We start from the raw sequence: 17,184 nt of genomic DNA on the forward strand, positions 1-17,184 counted from the left end.
GTCTGGTTAGTTTCTTTGGGAGGCCATCACAGCTTTCAGATGAATAGGTGTGTGTGTTCTACAAGGGAAAGATGTGGGTGGGAGGTTGGTGTGTGGGAGTTAGAGTGACGGTAGTGATGCTATGCGGTGCATTGGAAGCAGCTTCCCCCAGTGTATTGGATACTTTTGTATTGCTGTGATGCAACACCCTGACAAAAAGTAACTTTAAGAAGAAAGGGGGTTGTGGTTTGTCTTAGCTCGTGGTTCCAGAGAGAGGGATTCCAGCTCCATGGGGATGGCGTGGCAGCAGTCAGGAAAAACAAAATGGCAGGAGCAGGAAGCTGGTGAGCACATTTTTTTTTTTTTTTAAAATACATGGTAGGAAGCAGAACAGGAAGTGAGATGAGGCTGTAACCCTCACAGTCCAAGTCCAGCTGTGTGCTTCCTCCAGTAAGGCTCTACCTCCTAATGGTTCCACAGTCTCCCTAGGGGGCACTACTAACGGGGAACCAATTGTTCAAGTTGGGGGCGGTTCGTAGGCTCATATTCCTCTCAGCACTCCCAGTATGTTTAGGGCTCTGGTTCTTTGACCCTCATTAGTATGAAACATTTTTGATATTGCTACTTGTGTATATGTTTTGAAGATGATTCTGGGCTTTTATTACATGATTATATATGGGGATGAGTAAAAATGCCACAGCACTCACATGTAGGTTGGGAGGACTACTTGCAGGAGTTGGTTCTCTCCTTCCTACCATGTGGGTCTCTGGGGTCAAACTCAAATTATTGGGCTTGGCCGCAAGCCCCTTTACCCACTATGTCATTTTACTAGCCCTCAAGATTCTTTCCCAATGCAACCTTTGTTTTTTAATTTGCATGTGTATATTTATGGGGAGAGGTGGTTAAGAGGATGTGTACGTGTGTGTACAGATGTATGTGCATGTGTATGTGGAGGCTGAATGTTTGCTGTTGTTTTCAGTCGCTTTCTGTTTAGAGTCCAGCTTGAACCCAGCTTGTTAATTCATCTATACCAGCTAGCTAGCTCAGTGGACCTATCTCTGCCTCAGAACCACTGAGATTATAGGAGGTCCCTAAGTCTGACCTGCATGTCTATGGATTCCTAGGATGTGAACTCAGGTCCTCCTGCAAACAACTTTACCCAGTAATCTCAAGATTTACAGTGTTTTACAAAAATATAAGATGGTGTATTTGCAATATCCTGTACGCATTTTTCTGCACACACTATGTCTTCTAATGACATAGTGAAGTATATATGGTATGTAGTCATATTACTGAATATGGACCAAAAAAACTGCTTTATATGTTCATTTCAGGCACAGCATTTTTTGTAATGTTTGATACAGATATTGTTGAATGCACAGGCATATAGCCTGTGCCTGTGGGTAGCCATCTGGGTTGAGTCCTGTCCCTCTCTGTTTCTGTGTTTTGCTCTGTCCTTGTAAATCCTATCTGTCTTTGTTTTCTTGTAGCGGAAAAGGTTTCCTTCAAATATAGTGGAGCTGTATTCCCTAAGTATCGTTGTCTGCCCAGTCCGAAGTTGTTATTCCTGGTGACACAGGCTTTTCTTCCTAGGGTCTTAGATTGTTATTTCATCAGCCACTCAACTCTGACTTTGTGTTTTTCCATGGAACAATGCTTTTCTTCACGTCTACTGTGGATCCAGCTACAGTGGCTTGCGCCTGACAAGTGTTCTCTAGAACATCACTAGGAATGTCCTAGTCTCCTGGTGATTAGCAATACTTCAGTCACTTTCTAGTTGGGCTGTTGGTGTATCAAGGAGGGGGTGACCATTCATGTGTGAGACACCCATCCATGTGAGTATAGACATGTGCATGCTACACTGAGGATACCCTCGGCCACTGTGTCTCTCCTTCCACCTTCTTGAGTTGGGGGTCTCTGTTGTTAGCCACTGCATATGCCAGACTAGATTGGCAAGCTCTAGCTATGTTCAAGGAAGATACTCTGCCTCAGTGTAATTAGATGGTGGAGATCCATCAAGGAAGACAACAGCAGCCAACCTTCTAGCTTTAAGGCACTCCCATCTGCCATTAGTGGTACAGGGATGCAGATATGTGCTGGACTCTAGGGATCCAGACACAGGTTAGACAACTGTCTAAGGCAGTCTACCCACTGAGCCATCATTCCAGTCTGAGATTTCTGAGAGCAGGATCTTATGTAACCTCATGAGACTTGTGATCTCATTTGAGGAACAACTGTCAAGGGCCTGCACACACATGCACACATGGACCTAGGAAAAGATTTTTTAGGAGGCAGCAGTTGACTCAGGGCTAAGACCACAGATACATGGTGTTGGAGGCTCCTAGAAGCACCACTCGTCCTGGCCACAGTAGGAAGACATTCTCCTCAGCTGCTGTGTAACAATTGTCCCATGTAAATATTTTAAAAACTTCAACCATAAATCTTAAGTCTGATAAAGAACGAATTTTTTGCTAACTCGGATTAATGCAAGCTGTTTATTCTGGTTGGGGGTATGGGGTGCTTCTTCTTGTTCATTCCCTTTGAACAATTAGCCCACTAATAACTTCTTGTGAACAAAACATATGATATGAGGCAGCTGGTGAAGGAAGTAGCAGCCAAGCTTGATGACCTGAGTTCAATCCCCAGGACCCATATGATGGAAGGAGACCTGGGTCTCACAAATGGTCCTGTGGCACATCCTTGCTGATGCACATACCTTCAATTGAAAACACATATATGTGTTCAGCATGTCCGAGTAATCCAGGAAGTCTGTTAAAGGATATAAGCTTAGCTGCATGGGGTCACACTTACTTGTAATGACAATATTCAGGATGTGGAGGTAGGAATTCTAGGTTATCCTCATCAACAAAATGAGTTCCCAGCCAGCCTAGTCTACCAAAGATCCTGTCTCAAAAAATATAAAAATAGGGGCTGGCAAGATGGGTCATTAGGTAAAGGCACTTGCTGCCAAGTTTGACAGTCTGAATGTGATCCCTGTGATTGCACAGTGGATGGAGAGAACTAACTTGAACCAATTATCCTCTGACCTCCCTTCATGCACCATAGCATAAGTACAGCCCCACATATATACAATAAAATAATAATTTAATATTTTCATCCTATTAAAAATACAGGAGGACTAGAGGGTCAGAGGGTGTGTACATGCATGTGCCTGTGCCTGTGTGTGTGCCTGCACAGCATGTATATGGGTGGCAAAGATGATAGGAGTCAGTTATTTTCTTCCACCATGTAGTTCCCAGAGAACGAACTCAGGCTGACAGTCTCAGGCTTGACAGCAAGCACTCTTAACCTGCTAAGCCATCTTGCCAGCCTGGTCAGTTTGAGACTCTTCCAGTATGGCCTAAGGCTAGTAACTATCCCAGTAACGACCAACTTCTTTAATCATCCTCCACTTGAGGCTGACAGCAATGGGCAATATAAATAGGAGTCCCATCCTACAGAAGGGTAAACTGAGGCCAAGAGGAGTCTCTTATCCAAGGCCATGGGAAAGAACAGTGGTCATCTTTCTCTTCTATTTGTCTCCACAGACTGAATCACTGCAACATTGTAGATGATGCTTACAGCTTCCTGGCATTGAGACTTGAAAACAACACAAAGCTGACCCACCTGAGACTGACCATGAACCCCATAGGGTATAGTGCAATGAAGCTACTGTGTGAAGCTTTAAAGGAACCTACTTGTTACCTTCAAGAACTGGAGTGAGTGAACAGTGGGGGTTAAGGGTCATCTCTGCTACCAGGATTTTGGAGAGCAAGAGATGGATAAGGAGATGTGAGAATCAAAAACCAACTCTAAGGTCAAGTACTCATCTTCCTGGCAATCACAGTAGATAAAGTGAGGAGCTGAGTTCACAGAGTTGAAGGAAAGAAGGAATTACTATGAACAGGGACCCCAAGGCAAAATTATGAGTTGTCATCCTTGATCCCTAAAATCTGTTCATGACTTCAGAAATTTTTTTGAGTGGGGTGCTGTTTGAGGTACTCCAGGAGTGGAACCAAGATCATTGCATATACACTATCACTGAGTGACACTTCCCAGGCCCTCACTGAGGGACTCTAGGCAGGTGCTCTATTACTGAGTCACACCCCAAAACCTAGGGACTAGGGCCCAAATCTAAATGTAAAGAGGATTTATATTTCATACATTCCTTAAACAGAGAGTGTAAAAGTGGTTTCACACAGAGCTTCAAGTGCAGATATGTTATAGCCATGAGCTGTCATATGAAGTTTGATGTGAGACTTTTCCCTTGTGGGCATCATTGTGATACTAAATTTCATATTCAGAGGTTTCTGGGTTTCAGATGTACAAAAATTTTGAGAATCTTTGAAATATCAAACTCAAGTAAGCAGCCAGGCATGTTAGCACATGCCTTTAATCCCAACACTCAGGAGGCAGAGGCAGGAGGACCTCTGTGTGTTAAGAGGCCAGCATGATTTCTACATGGTGAGTTCCAGGACAGGCAGGGCTATATAAAATAGACTCTGACCCATCCCCCCCAAAACCATTCAGCTGTTCTTGTGTGGTCACTCCCCATTCACCCCACTCTGCAACAGAAGCATAAGATTCAACCCGTTTGGGAAATCCCAGCTTCTGTTGGTATAATAAAATGAGTTTCTGTGTCCTTTACTCTCTGTCCTGGCATTCTGTTAACAACTTCTTCAGTCATTGCCTGTCTCTCAGCCTGTGGATAACTTTGGCCCCTTCTGTAGCTGAGACTCAATTGGTATACAAGTTATTTTTCCAAAGATGCCTCCGTTCAACCACTGCATTTTCTTTCCCACTGCTATCCCTCTCCCAGGATAACATAACATCTACTCTGTACCATTCATGAGAATAGGTTAGAAAGGCTACCTCTTGAGGCTGCAGAGTTAGCTTCATGGATACAGAACGTGCTGAGTAAGCATAAAGACCTACATTTAGAGTCACAGAATCCCTGTAAAAGCCTCCAACCTGTGCCTGTAAACCCAGTATTAGTGAAGGATGGCCAAAAAGATCCCAGTGGCTCACTGGCCAGCAAGTCTCTTTAAAATGGCAAGCTTAAGGTACTCAGAAATGAAGTGTTTTTGTTGATTGTATTGATGCCAATCTCAGGCCTTCAAATACATGTGCACAGATGTGACTACCCCTACACTCCCATACACATATGCACCCATGTGTAGACCACAGAGAGAATAAAGACCATCTCTATTTAAATTATATTTGTTTAATTTTGGGTGAGAACTTTTATTGCAACAAGGTCAGAGGACAGTTTGCAGGAAACAGTTCTCCCCTTCGACCATATGTGGATCCAGGGTATCAAACTAGAGTCAGCAGTATTGGTGGCAAGTACCTCTATCTACTGAGCCATCTCACTGACCCCAAGACATTCTGTTAAAAGGAAATAAAGCCATATGTTCTGAGTATTTGTAAATCTTACTCCTGCTATAGTTGTTACTCCTGCAAAAGTATGTGGGTCTTCTGTGTCTCTTGCAGACTAGTGGACTGCCAACTTACACAGAACTGCTGTGAGGACCTGGCCTGTATGATCACAACAACCAAGCACTTAAAAAGTTTGGATCTTGGTAACAACACCCTGGGTGACAAAGGAGTCATAACCCTGTGTGAGGGACTGAAGCAAAGTATCAGCTCCCTGAGGAGACTTGGGTAGCTTCCTGGGGTAACCTCTTTTAGGGGATGAGTTCAGTGGAGTTGAGAGGACCTGAACATGAAACCAGGGTGATGCTGTCATGTTAATGACTTCATAAAGTCATACAGTATTTACCTCGGAGTCATGGGTCTGGGTGTCCCAGATCTTCAAGTGGGGAACCTTCAGATAGATGCTCATTGAACTTCGCCCTTGGTGCTGGAAATACAGAAACTAATACTTTGGTGGTCCAGCACATTTAATTGAGCAGGAAGAATGAATACAGAACAACTAGGAACAGTGGTGGTTCTTAAGTCTTTAGTCATCATGTCATCCACCTGGGAGTCTGTTAGACCAGAGTCCTACCAAAGTATGGTGGCTCACACATGTAATTCCAGCACACAAGAGGATGAAGTAGAAGGATCATCTTCGGTCTGATGCCTGGGCTACATTGAGTTCTGTGAGATCTAATACGTGAGTGTGCATGCATACACAATCACACATGCACTCATACACTCCCACACATACAACACACAAAAATAGAAATAAAACTAATTTATGTAATTACTAGACTATGGGCCAGTGAGATGGCTCAGCAGGCATCCAACAATGTGAATTCCATCACTAGAATACAAATGGATGAAGGAGAGAACAAGCTATAATAAGTTCTCATCTGACCCCCTCCACATGCATATATATACACAGAACAAATAATCGTAACCTTTAAAGTATCTGATATATCATTATCATCTGATTTGCCCTCGCCCCTTTGAAGTGGAGTCTCTCCATGCAGGCCAAGCTTACGATCCTTGTGTCCCAGCCTCTTCAGTGTAAGGATTATGGGAGTGTGCTGCCGTTCCCAGCTCCATGGTCACTTGATCTTTTCATTTAAAGCTTATTGTATAAGTGTGTGTGTGCATGCATGCACACCTGGCTGCATCTCTAGTTGCATCACATGCATGCTTGTACCCACAGGAGAGGTCAGGAGAAGGCAGCAGATCTCCTGGAGCCAAAGTTAATGGGTAACTGTAAGCCATCTGGTGTGGGGCTGAGAGCCAAACCAAGTCCTGTGCAAGAGCAGCAGATGCTTTTAGTCACTGATTAATTGCTCCAGTGCCCCTTGTTGATCATATTCTCTCTGGCATGCTGCTCTTAGGATAAAGTCCTAAATTTTTACTACATACATTCATCCTACATAGTATTGGGTTTCACAAGTACACTTTCACACAAGTATATAATGTACATTGACCAAGTTTTTTTGTTTGTTTGTTTCTTCCTCTCTCTCTCTCTCTCTCTCTCTCTCTCTCTCTCTCTCTCTCTCTCTCTCTCTCTCTCTCTCCCTCCCTCCCTCCCTCCCTCCCTCCCTCCCTCCCTCCCTCTCTCCCTCCCTCCCTCCCTCCCTCCCTTCCTTCCTTCCTGTGAGGAGCCGCCCTCACATTCGCCATTATAAGATGGCGCTGACACCCGTATTCTAAGTAGTAAACAAGCAAGCTGCGCATGTGCTGGGGTAGCTTTCCACTCCATGTTCTCTGCCTTCCCCGTGACGACAACTCCAGTCGATGGGCTGCAGCCAATCAGGGAGCGATACGTCCGAGGCAGAGGACAATCCTCCATAAAAGGGATGGGGCTCCGCCATTTTCCTCTCTCTTCTCCACTGGCTCCTGAAGAAGTGAGCAATAAAGCTTTTGCCACAGAAGATTCCGGTTGTCCTGAGCGTGTTCTTGCCGGTGGGGACAAAAGCTCAGGATTCCTTCCTTCCTTCCTTCCTTCCTTCCTTCCTTCCTTCCTTCCTTCCTTCCTTCCTTCCTTCCTTCCTTCCTTCCTTCCTTCCTCCCTCCCTCCCTCTCTCCCTCCTTCCCTCCCTCCCTCCTTCCCTCCCTCCCTTGCTCTCTCTCTCCCCCCCGCCCCCCTCTCTCTCCCCCCATACCCCTCTCATACCCCTCCCCTCCCACCCTATTAGTTTGCTTTCATTCCCCTAGAATCACCTTCACATCTTCTTTAGTGGCACATATTTATGTATCTAGTATATCACATCTACATATGACTTTATGTATCTACTTACAATTTGGGTTCCACAAACAAGAGAAAAACAATGCAATATTTGACTTTCCAGATCTGACTGACTTCACTTACTATGCTAACTGCCAGTTTCATCCATTTTCCTAAAACCCTAAACCTTTAAAGTCTTCAGCTTTATCTCCTATGTCATGGTCTCTGACTAAGCTCTGATCTCCTAGGTGTGATAATCTCTTAAGAGCGCCCTCAACAAGAGCAGTACCCATGCAACTTTGTACCATGAGCATGTCCAGACTTCATGCAGCTCCCCACCCTACTGAGTATTTGGCGCAGTATCAGCAAGTATTTCTGTATTTCTTGTCATATTCCCAATTTCAGTGTAGCTGGGCTGTTTCACAAAGGCACTTTGAGGTACCCAGCAGCAATCCGAGCCAGAACCAGAACTTAGAAATGAGAATGTTTGGGCTCTCTCCAAGAGCAATTAAGTTAGGCTCTGCATGGAGTCCCTCTCACCTGTAAGCATTGGGTTGAACTCTTACAGGCCAGGCAAGTGGAGGGTCCATCATTAATGGGTTCCTTCTTGGTCTTCTGGTAGGTTGGGGGCATGTAGGTTGACTTCCAAATGCTGTGAGGCATTGTCATTGGCCCTCTCTTGCAACCCTCACCTGAACAGTCTAAACCTGGTGAAGAATGACTTCAGTACATCAGGGAAGTTGAAGCTGTGCTCTGCGTTCCAAAGCCCTGTCTCTAACCTGTAGATAATTGGGTAAGTTCCAAATTGTCTCCTGAGACGTAAACCCAGACACTCTGACAAGTTAATTGGAGAAACAGAAGCAATTGAAAATAGTTGAGGCGAGACCATGGCTTGGAAACTGTCTTTATCCGGAACAGTGGCTTTCAACCATCCTAATGTGATGTTAAATGTGACCCTTTAATACACCTCCTTGTGTTGTGGTGACCCCCAACCATAAAATTATTTTGTTGCTACTTCATAACTGTTATTTTGCTACTATTATGGTATGTGAGACCCAAGGTGGGAGGCTCTGGATCCACAGGGTGATAACCACTGTCAGAGAAAGTTCCAGGACAGCCAAGGTTACACAGTGAGACCCTATCTCAAAAAAAAGACATGTGTACATCCATGTTCTTAGTGGCAGTTTTCAAAAAAGGGAGTTTGATGCTTGCTCCTACATGATTAAGACACAATGACTTTAAGTGAAATCAGTACTCATAAAAGGCAAATATTGTGTGACACTCTTCATATAAAATTTCTAGGTGTTGGTAGACTCATCATGATAGAAAGACTGGAAGTTGCTAAAGGATACAACAAAGAAGGTTAGAGGCTTAAAACTCCAGAGAAGAGCCCCCCCCCCTTTTTGCATATGCAAAGTCCCGGGTTCCTTCTGTAGCACTGCCAAAAAAATTTAAAAGGGAAAGGAAAATTTAGAGTTGACATCATCTACAGGCTTTTCAATATGGGATGATGGGAGAGTTATGAAGAAGGTGGTAGCAGTGGTTGCACTACATGTGTGTAATGCCACTAATATATCCAAATGGTTAAGATGGTTAATTTTGCCAACAGTTGTGACTCACATCTACAACAGTAGCTGTTGTCAGGCTCTTTTCTTTTTTTCTTTTTTCTTTTTGATATTTTTATTAGTTATTTTTGTCATTTACATTTCCAATGCTATCCCAAAAGTCCCCCATAACCTCCTCCCCACACCTCTACCTACCGACTCTCAATTTTTGACCGTGGCGTTCCCCTGTACTGGGGTATATAAAGTTTGCATGACCAATGGGTCTCTCTTTCCAGTGATGGGAGACTAGACCATCTTTTGATACATATGCAGCTAGAGACAAGAGCTCCATGCTACTGGTTAGTTCATAATGTTGTTCCACCTATAGGGTTACAGATCCCTTTAGCTCCTTGGGTACTTTCTCTAGCTACTCCATTGGGGGCCCTGTGATCCATCCAATAGCTGACTGTGAGCATCCACTTATGTGTTTGCTAGGCCCCGGCCTAGTCCCACAAGAGACAGCTATATCAGGGTCCTTTCAGCAAAATCTTGCTAGTATATGCAATGGTGTCAGTGTTTGGAGGCTGATTTTGGGATGGATCCCTGGATGTGGCAGTCTCTAGATGGTCCATCCTTTTGTCTCAGCTCCAAACTTTGTCTCTGTAACTTCATCCATGGGTGTTTTGTTCCCAATTCTAAGAAGGAGCACTTTGGTCTTCATTCTTCTTGAGTTTCATGTGTTTCGAAAATTGTATCTTATATCTTAGGTATTCTAAGTTTCTAGACTAATATCCAGTTATCAGTGAGTACATATTGTATGAGTTCTTTTGTGATTGGGTTACCTCACTCAGGATGATGCCCTCCAGGTTCAAGCATTTGCCTAAGAATTTCATAAATTCATTTTTTTAAAATATCTAACTAGTACTTCACTGTGTAAATGTACCACATTTTTGCTATCTGTTCCTCTGTTGAGGGGCATCTGGGTTCTTTCCAGCTTCTGGCTATTATAAATAAGGCTGCTATGAACATAGTGGAACTTGTGTCTTTCTTATTAGTTGGAACATCTTCTGGATATATGCCCAGGAGAGGTATTGTAGGATCCTCCAGTAGTACTATATCCAATTTTCTGAGGAACCCCAGACTGATTTCCAGAGTGGTTGTACAAGCTTGCAATCCCACCAACAATGGAGGAGTGCTCCTCTTTTTTCCATATCCTCCACAGCATCTGCTGTCGCCTGAATTTTTGATCTTAGCCATTCTGACTGGTGTGAGATGGAATCTCAGGGTTGTTTTGATTTGCATTTCCCTGATGATTACGGATGATGAACGTTTTTTCAGGTGCTTCTCAGCCATTCGTTATTCCTCAGGTGAGAATTCTTTGTTTAGCTCTGAGCCCCATTTTTAATGGGGTTATTTGATTTTCTGGAGTCCAGATTTTTGAGTTCTTTATATATATTGGATATTACTCCCGTATCTGATTTAGGATAGGTAAAGATCCTTTCCCAATCTGTTGGTGGCCTTTTTGTCTTATTGATGGTGTCTTTTGGCTTGCAGAAGCTTTGCAATTTTATGAGGTCCCATTTCTCGATTCTCAATTTTACAACACAAGCCATTACTCTTCTATTCAGGAATTTTTCTCCTGTACCCATATCTTCGAGGCTTTTCCCCACTTTCTCCTCTATAAGTTTCAGTGTCTCTGGTTTTATGTGGAGTTCCTTGATCCACTTAGAGTACTTAGTACAAGGAGATAGGAATGGATCAATTTGCATTCTTCTACATGATAACCACCAGTTGTGCCAGCACCATTTGTTGAAAATGCTGTCCTTTTTTCAACTGGATGGTTTTAGCTCCCTTGTCAAAAATCAAGTCACCATAGGTGTGTGGTTTCATTTCTGGGTCTTCAATTCTATTCTATTGGTCTACTTGTCTGTTGCTATACCAGTACCATGTAGTTTTTGTTTTTTTTTTTATCACAATTGCTCTGTAGTACAGCTTTAGGTCAGGCATGGTGATTCCACTGGAGGTTTTTTTATCCGTAACAGATTTTTTTGCTATCCTAGGTTTTTTGTTATTCCAGATGAATTTGCAGGTTGCCCTTGCTAATTCGTTGAAGAATTGAGTTGGAGTTTGATGTGATTGCTTTGAATCTGTAGATTGCTTTTGGCAATATAGCCATTTTTACAATGTTGATCATGCCAATCCATGAGTATGGGAGAGATTTCCATCTTCTGAGATCTTCTTTAATTTCTTTCTTCAGAGACTTGAAGTTCTTATCATACAGATCTTTCACTTCCTTAGTTAGAGTCATGCCAAGGTATTTTATATTTGATTTTCTGGAGTCCACCTTCTTGAGTTCTTTATATATTGAATATATATGAGTTCATATATATTGGATATTAGTCCCTTATCTGATTTAGGATAGGTAAAGACCCTTTCCCAATCTATTGGTGGCCTTTTTATCTTATTGATGGTTTCTTTTGCCTTGCAGAACCTTTACAACTTTATGAGGTCCCATTTATCGATTCTCGATCTTACAGCACAAGCCTTTGCTGTTCTATTCAGGAATTTTTCCCCTGTACCCATATCTTCGAGGCTTTTCCCTAATTTCTCCTCTATAAGTTTCAGTGTCTCTGGTTTTATGTGGAGTTCCTCAATCCACTTAGATTTGACCTTAGTACAAGGAGATAGGAATGGATCAATTCACATTCTTCTACATGATAACTGCCAGTTGTGCCAACACCATTTTTTGAAAATGCTGTCTTTTTTCCACTGGATGGTTTTTGCTCACTTGTCAAAGATCAAGTGACCATAGGTGTGTGGGTTCATTTGTGAGTCTTCAATTCTATTCCATTGGTCTACCTGTCTGTCGTTGTACCAGTACCATGCAGATTTTATCACAATTGATCTGTAGTAAAGCTTTAGGTCAGGCATGGTGATTCCACTGGAGGTTTTTTTTTTTTTTTTTTTTTTAATCCGTAACAGATTTTTTTGCTATCCTAGGTTTTTTGTTATTCCAGATGAATTTTCAGGTTGCCCTTGCTAATTCGTTGAAGAATTGAGTTGGAGTTTGATGTGATTGCTTTGAATCTGTAGATTGATTTTGGCAATATAGCCATTTTTACAATGTTGATCATGCCAATCCATGAGTATGGGAGAGATTTCCATCTTCTGAGATCTTCTTTAATTTCTTTCTTCAGAGACTTGAAGTTCTTATCATACAGATCTTTCACTTCCTTAGTTAGAGTCATGCCAAGGTATTTTATATTATTTGTGACAATTGAGAAGGGTGTTTTTTTCCATAATTTCTTTCTCAGCCTGTTTATTCTTTGTGTAGAAAAGGGCCATTGGCTTGTTTGAGTTAATTTTATATCGAGCTACTTCACTGAAGCTGTTTATCAGCTTTAGGAATTCTCTGGTGGAATTTTTAGGGTCACTTATATATACTATCATATCATCTGCAAAAACTGATATTTTGACTTCTTCTTTTCCAATTTGTATCCCCTGGATATCCTTTTGTTGTTGAATTGCTCTGTCTAGGACTTCCAAGTACAATGTTGAAGAGGTAGGGAGAAAGTGGGCAGCCTTGTCTAGTCCCTGATTTTAGTGGCATTGCTTCCAGGTTCTCACCATTTACTTTGATGTTGGCTACTGGTTCGATGTATATTGCTTTAATCATGTTTAGGTATGGGCCTTGAATTCCTGATCTTTCCAAGACTTTTATAATGAATGGCTGTTGGATTTTGTTAAATGCTTTCTCCGCGGCTAAGGAGATGATCATGTGGTTTTTGTCTTTGAGTTTGTTTATATAATGGATTATGTTGATGAATTTCCACATATTAAAGCATCCTTGCATGCCTGGAATAAAACCTACTTGGTCAGGATGGATGATTGTTTTAATGTGTTCTTGGATTCGGTTAGTGAGAATTTTATTGAGTATTTTTGCATCAATATTCATAAGGGAAATTGGTCTGAAGTTCTCTAACTTTGTTGGATCTTTCTGTGCTTTATGTAACAGAGTAATTGTGGCTTCATAGAATGAATTGAGTAGAATACATTCTGATTCTATTTTGTGGAATAGTTTGAGAACTGGGATTAGATCTTTGAAGGTCTGATAGAACTCTGCACTAAACCCATGTGGTCCTGGGCTTTTTTGGTTGGGAGACTATTAATGATGGCTTCTATTTATTTAGGGGATATGGGACTGTTTAGATCGTTAACTTGATCCTGATTTAACTTTGGTACCTGGTATCTGTGTAGAACTTTTTCCATTTCATCCAGGTTTTCCAGTTTTGTTGACTATAGCCTTTTGTAAAAGGATCTGATGGTATTTTGGATTTCTTCAGGATCTGTTGTTATGTCTCCCTTTTCATTTCTGATTTTGTTAATTAGGAAGCTGTAGCTGTGCCCTTTAGTGAGTCTGGCTAAGGGTTTATCTATCTTGTAGATTTTCACAAAGAACCAGCTCCTCGTTTGGTTTATTCTTTGAATAGTTCTTCTTGTTTCCACTTGGTTGATTTTGCCCCTGAGTTTGATTATTTCCTGCTGTCTACTCCTCTTGGGTGAATTTGCTTCCTTTTTTCTAGAGCTTTTAGGCATGTTGTCAAGCTGCTATTGTGTGCTCTCTCTAGTTTCTTTTTGGAGGCACTCAGAGCTATTAGTTTCCCTCTTAGAAATGCTTTCATTGTGTCCCATAGGTTTGTTTATGTTTTGGCTTCATTTTCATTAAACTCTAAAAAGCCTTTAATTTCTTTCTTTATTCTTTCCTTGACCAAGGTATCATTTAGGAGAATGTTGTTCAGTTTCCTCGTGAATGTTGGCTTTCCATTATTTATGTTGTTATTGAAGATCAGCCTTAGTTCATGGTGGTCTGATAGGATGCATGGGACAATTTCAATAGTTTTGTGACCAAGTATATGGTCAATTTTGGAGAAGGTACCATGAGGTGCTGAGAAAAGGTATGTCCTTTTATTTTAGGATAAAATGTTCTGTAGATATCTGTTAAGTCCATTTTTTCATAACTTCTGTTAGTTTCACTGTGTCCCTGCTTAGTTTCTGTTTCCACGATCTTTCCATTGATGAAAGTGGTGTGTTGAAGTCTCTCACTATTATTGTGTGAGATGGAATGTGTGCTTTGAGCTTTACTAAAGTTTCTTTAATGAATGTGGCTGCCCTTGCATTTGGAGCATAGATATTCAGAATTGAGAGTTCCTCTTGGAAGATTTTATCTATGATGAGTATAAAGTGTCCTTCCTCATCTTTTTTGATAAGTTTGGGTTGGAAGTGGATTTTATTTGATTTTAGAATGGCTACTCCAGCTTGTTTCTTCAGACCATTTGCTTGGCAGATTGTTTTCCAGTCTTTCACTCTGAGGTTGTGTCTGTCTTTTTCCCTAAGTTGGGTTTCCTGTAAGCAGTAAAATGTCGGGTCCTGTTTGTGTAGCCAGCCTGTTAGTATATGCCATTTTTGGGGGAATTGAGTCCATCGATATTAAGAGATATTAAGAAAAAGTAATTGTTGCTTCTTAATATTTTTGTTGTTAGAGTTGGCATTCTGTTCTTGTGGCTGTCTTCTTTTTGGTTTGTTGAACTATTACATTCTTGCATTTTCTAGGGTGTGGTTTCTGTCCTTGTATTTTTTTTTTCTGTTATCCTTTGAAGGGCTGGATTCATGGAAAGATAATGTGTGAATTTGGTTTTGGCATGGAATACTTGGATTTCTCCATCTATGGTTATTGAGAGTTTGGCTGGGTATAGTAGACTGGGCTGGCATTTGTGTTCTCTTAGTGTGTATATAACATCTGTCTAGGATCTTCTGACTTTCATAGTCTCTGGTGAAAAGTCTGGTGTAATTCTGATAGGCTTCCCTGTATATGTTACTTGACCTTTTCCCCTTACTGCTTTTAATATTCTATCTTTCTTTAGTGCATTTGTTGTTCTGATTATTATGTGTCAGGCACAATTTCTTTTCTGGTCCAGTCTATTTGGAGTTCTGTAGGTTTCTTGTTTGTTCATTGGCATCTCTTTCTTTAGGTTTGGGAAGTTTTCTTCTATAATTTTGTTGAAGATACTTGCTGGCCCATTAAGTTGAAAATCTTCATCCTCATCTACTCCTTTTATCCATAGGTTTGGTCTTCTCATTGTGTCCTGGATTTTTTTTTGATATTTTGAGTTAGGATATTTTTGCATTTTGTATTTTCTTTGATTGTTGTGCAGATGTTGTCTATGAGATCTTCTGCACCTGAGATTCTCTCTTCCATCTCTTGTATTCTGTTGTTGATGCTCGCATCTATAGTTCCAGATTCCTTTCCTAGGTTTCCTGTCTCAAGAATTGCCTCACTTTGGGTTTTCTTTATTGTGTCTACTTCCCTTTTTATGTCTTGGATGGTTTTATTCAATTCCATCACCTGTTTGGTCTTGTTTTCCTGCAATTATTTAAGGGATTCTTGTGTTCCCTCTTTAAGGTCTTTTACCTGCTTAACAGTGCTCTCCTGTATTTCTTTGAGTTATTAAAGTCCTTCTTGATATCCTCTACAATCATCATGAGATATGCTTTTAAATCTGGGTCTATCTTTTCGTGTGTGTTGGGGTGCCCAGGACTGGATGGGGTGGGAATGCTGCATTCTGATGATGGTGAGTTGTCTTGGTTTCTGTTAATAAGATTCTTATGTTTGTCTTTCGCCCTCTGGTTATCTCTGGAGTTAGTTGTTATAGTTGTGTCTGGTTAGACCTTGTTCCTCAGGTGATTCTGTTAGCCTCTATCAGCAGACATGGGAGACTAGCTCTCTCCTGAGTTTCAGTGGTCAGAGTACTTTCTGCAGGCAAGTTCTCCTCTTGTAGGGAAGGTGACCAGATATCTGGTGTTCGAACCTGCCTCCTGGCAGAAGTTGTGATCCACTCACCAGAGGTCCTAAGATCCTGTGGAGTGTCCTGTGAGGAGCTTGGTGGTGTCCTCAGACTCCACGCCCAAGGTGCCTTGGTGCTGGCGCCAGCTGGAGGGGACTTGTACCCTGGTCAGGCTGGGTTTTCTGCTTCCCTAATTAATGCAGTCTCAGGTCCTGCATGATTGGATTGGAGCAGAAGTTGTGTTCCACTCACCAGAGGTCCTCAGGTCCCATGGAGAATCCTGTGGTGACCTTGAGGGGTGTCCGCAGACTCCGTGCCCAAGTTACTCAGGTACTGTCGTGGACCAGAGGGGACTTGTGACCCTCCGTTGTCAGTCTCTTAATCAAGATAATGGCCACAAATAAGGGGTCATCTTTGACTACATATAGTAAGTTCTATGACAGCATAAGTCTCAGACCCCACCTCAATCAAAAATAGACAAGTTTGTCTTGCATGTTAAATATTGAAAATAGCCACTGATGAGTTCCTGTGTCCTGAAAATAATGTCTCCCACTCATTATTAAATGGAGTGGGTTAAAATGGGGTTGGAAAAATGAGTAGATAACTTTAAAGATTTGCTGATATTGCAGGGGAACTGAGTTGAGTTCCCAGAGCACACTTGGTGGCTCATAACAGCCTATATCCTAGTTTTGGTGTTTTAATACCCTCTCCAGGCCTCTGGGCACTGCAAGTGCATAGTAGAAATAGGCACAGGCAGACACAAATACATACACATACATTTTAAAATACTAACATTTATTTATGTGTGTTTTTGGAGACAGAACAACTTGCAAAAGTTAGTTTTCTCTTTTCATCATGTTGATTCTTGGGATAAAACTCAGGTTGTCAGGATTGGCAACCGTTTCACATGCCCAAGTATACTTATAATCCAAGAAAATAATTTGGGTGAAGTGCTGAGCAAGGTGGTGCATGTCTTTAGTGCCACCTCTAAGAAAGCAGAGGCAGGAAGATTGCTTCAAATTTAAGGTCACTTATACCTAGTACATTCTGGGCCAGGTATTCCTGTGTAACAAGACTCAGTTTCAAAAAATAAAAACAAAGAATTTGGTTGGAGAAGATTGGGTGAGCAGCCCAGGAGGCTGATGGTGAAATGACTCTGGTGAGGAAGTTCTCCAAATAATAGCTA

The 17,184-nt window shown here is 41.7% G+C and overlaps 1 protein-coding gene across 1 annotated transcript in view; it reads left to right on the forward strand.

Annotated features, from left to right (window-relative positions):
* LOC110297408 (NACHT, LRR and PYD domains-containing protein 5) overlaps positions 1 to 17,184 on the forward strand; it is a 50,453-nt gene that overhangs the window by 31,228 nt on the left and 2,041 nt on the right. The window contains 3 exon segments of the mRNA XM_085842478.1: positions 3,528 to 3,698; positions 5,473 to 5,643; positions 8,235 to 8,405. Coding sequence (XP_085698604.1) covers positions 3,528 to 3,698; positions 5,473 to 5,643; positions 8,235 to 8,405 — 513 coding nt within the window.

This window comes from Mus caroli, unplaced genomic scaffold (assembly GCF_978045245.1).
Source record: "Mus caroli unplaced genomic scaffold, Mus_caroli_1 scaffold_8, whole genome shotgun sequence".
Lineage (NCBI taxonomy): Eukaryota > Metazoa > Chordata > Mammalia > Rodentia > Muridae > Mus > Mus caroli.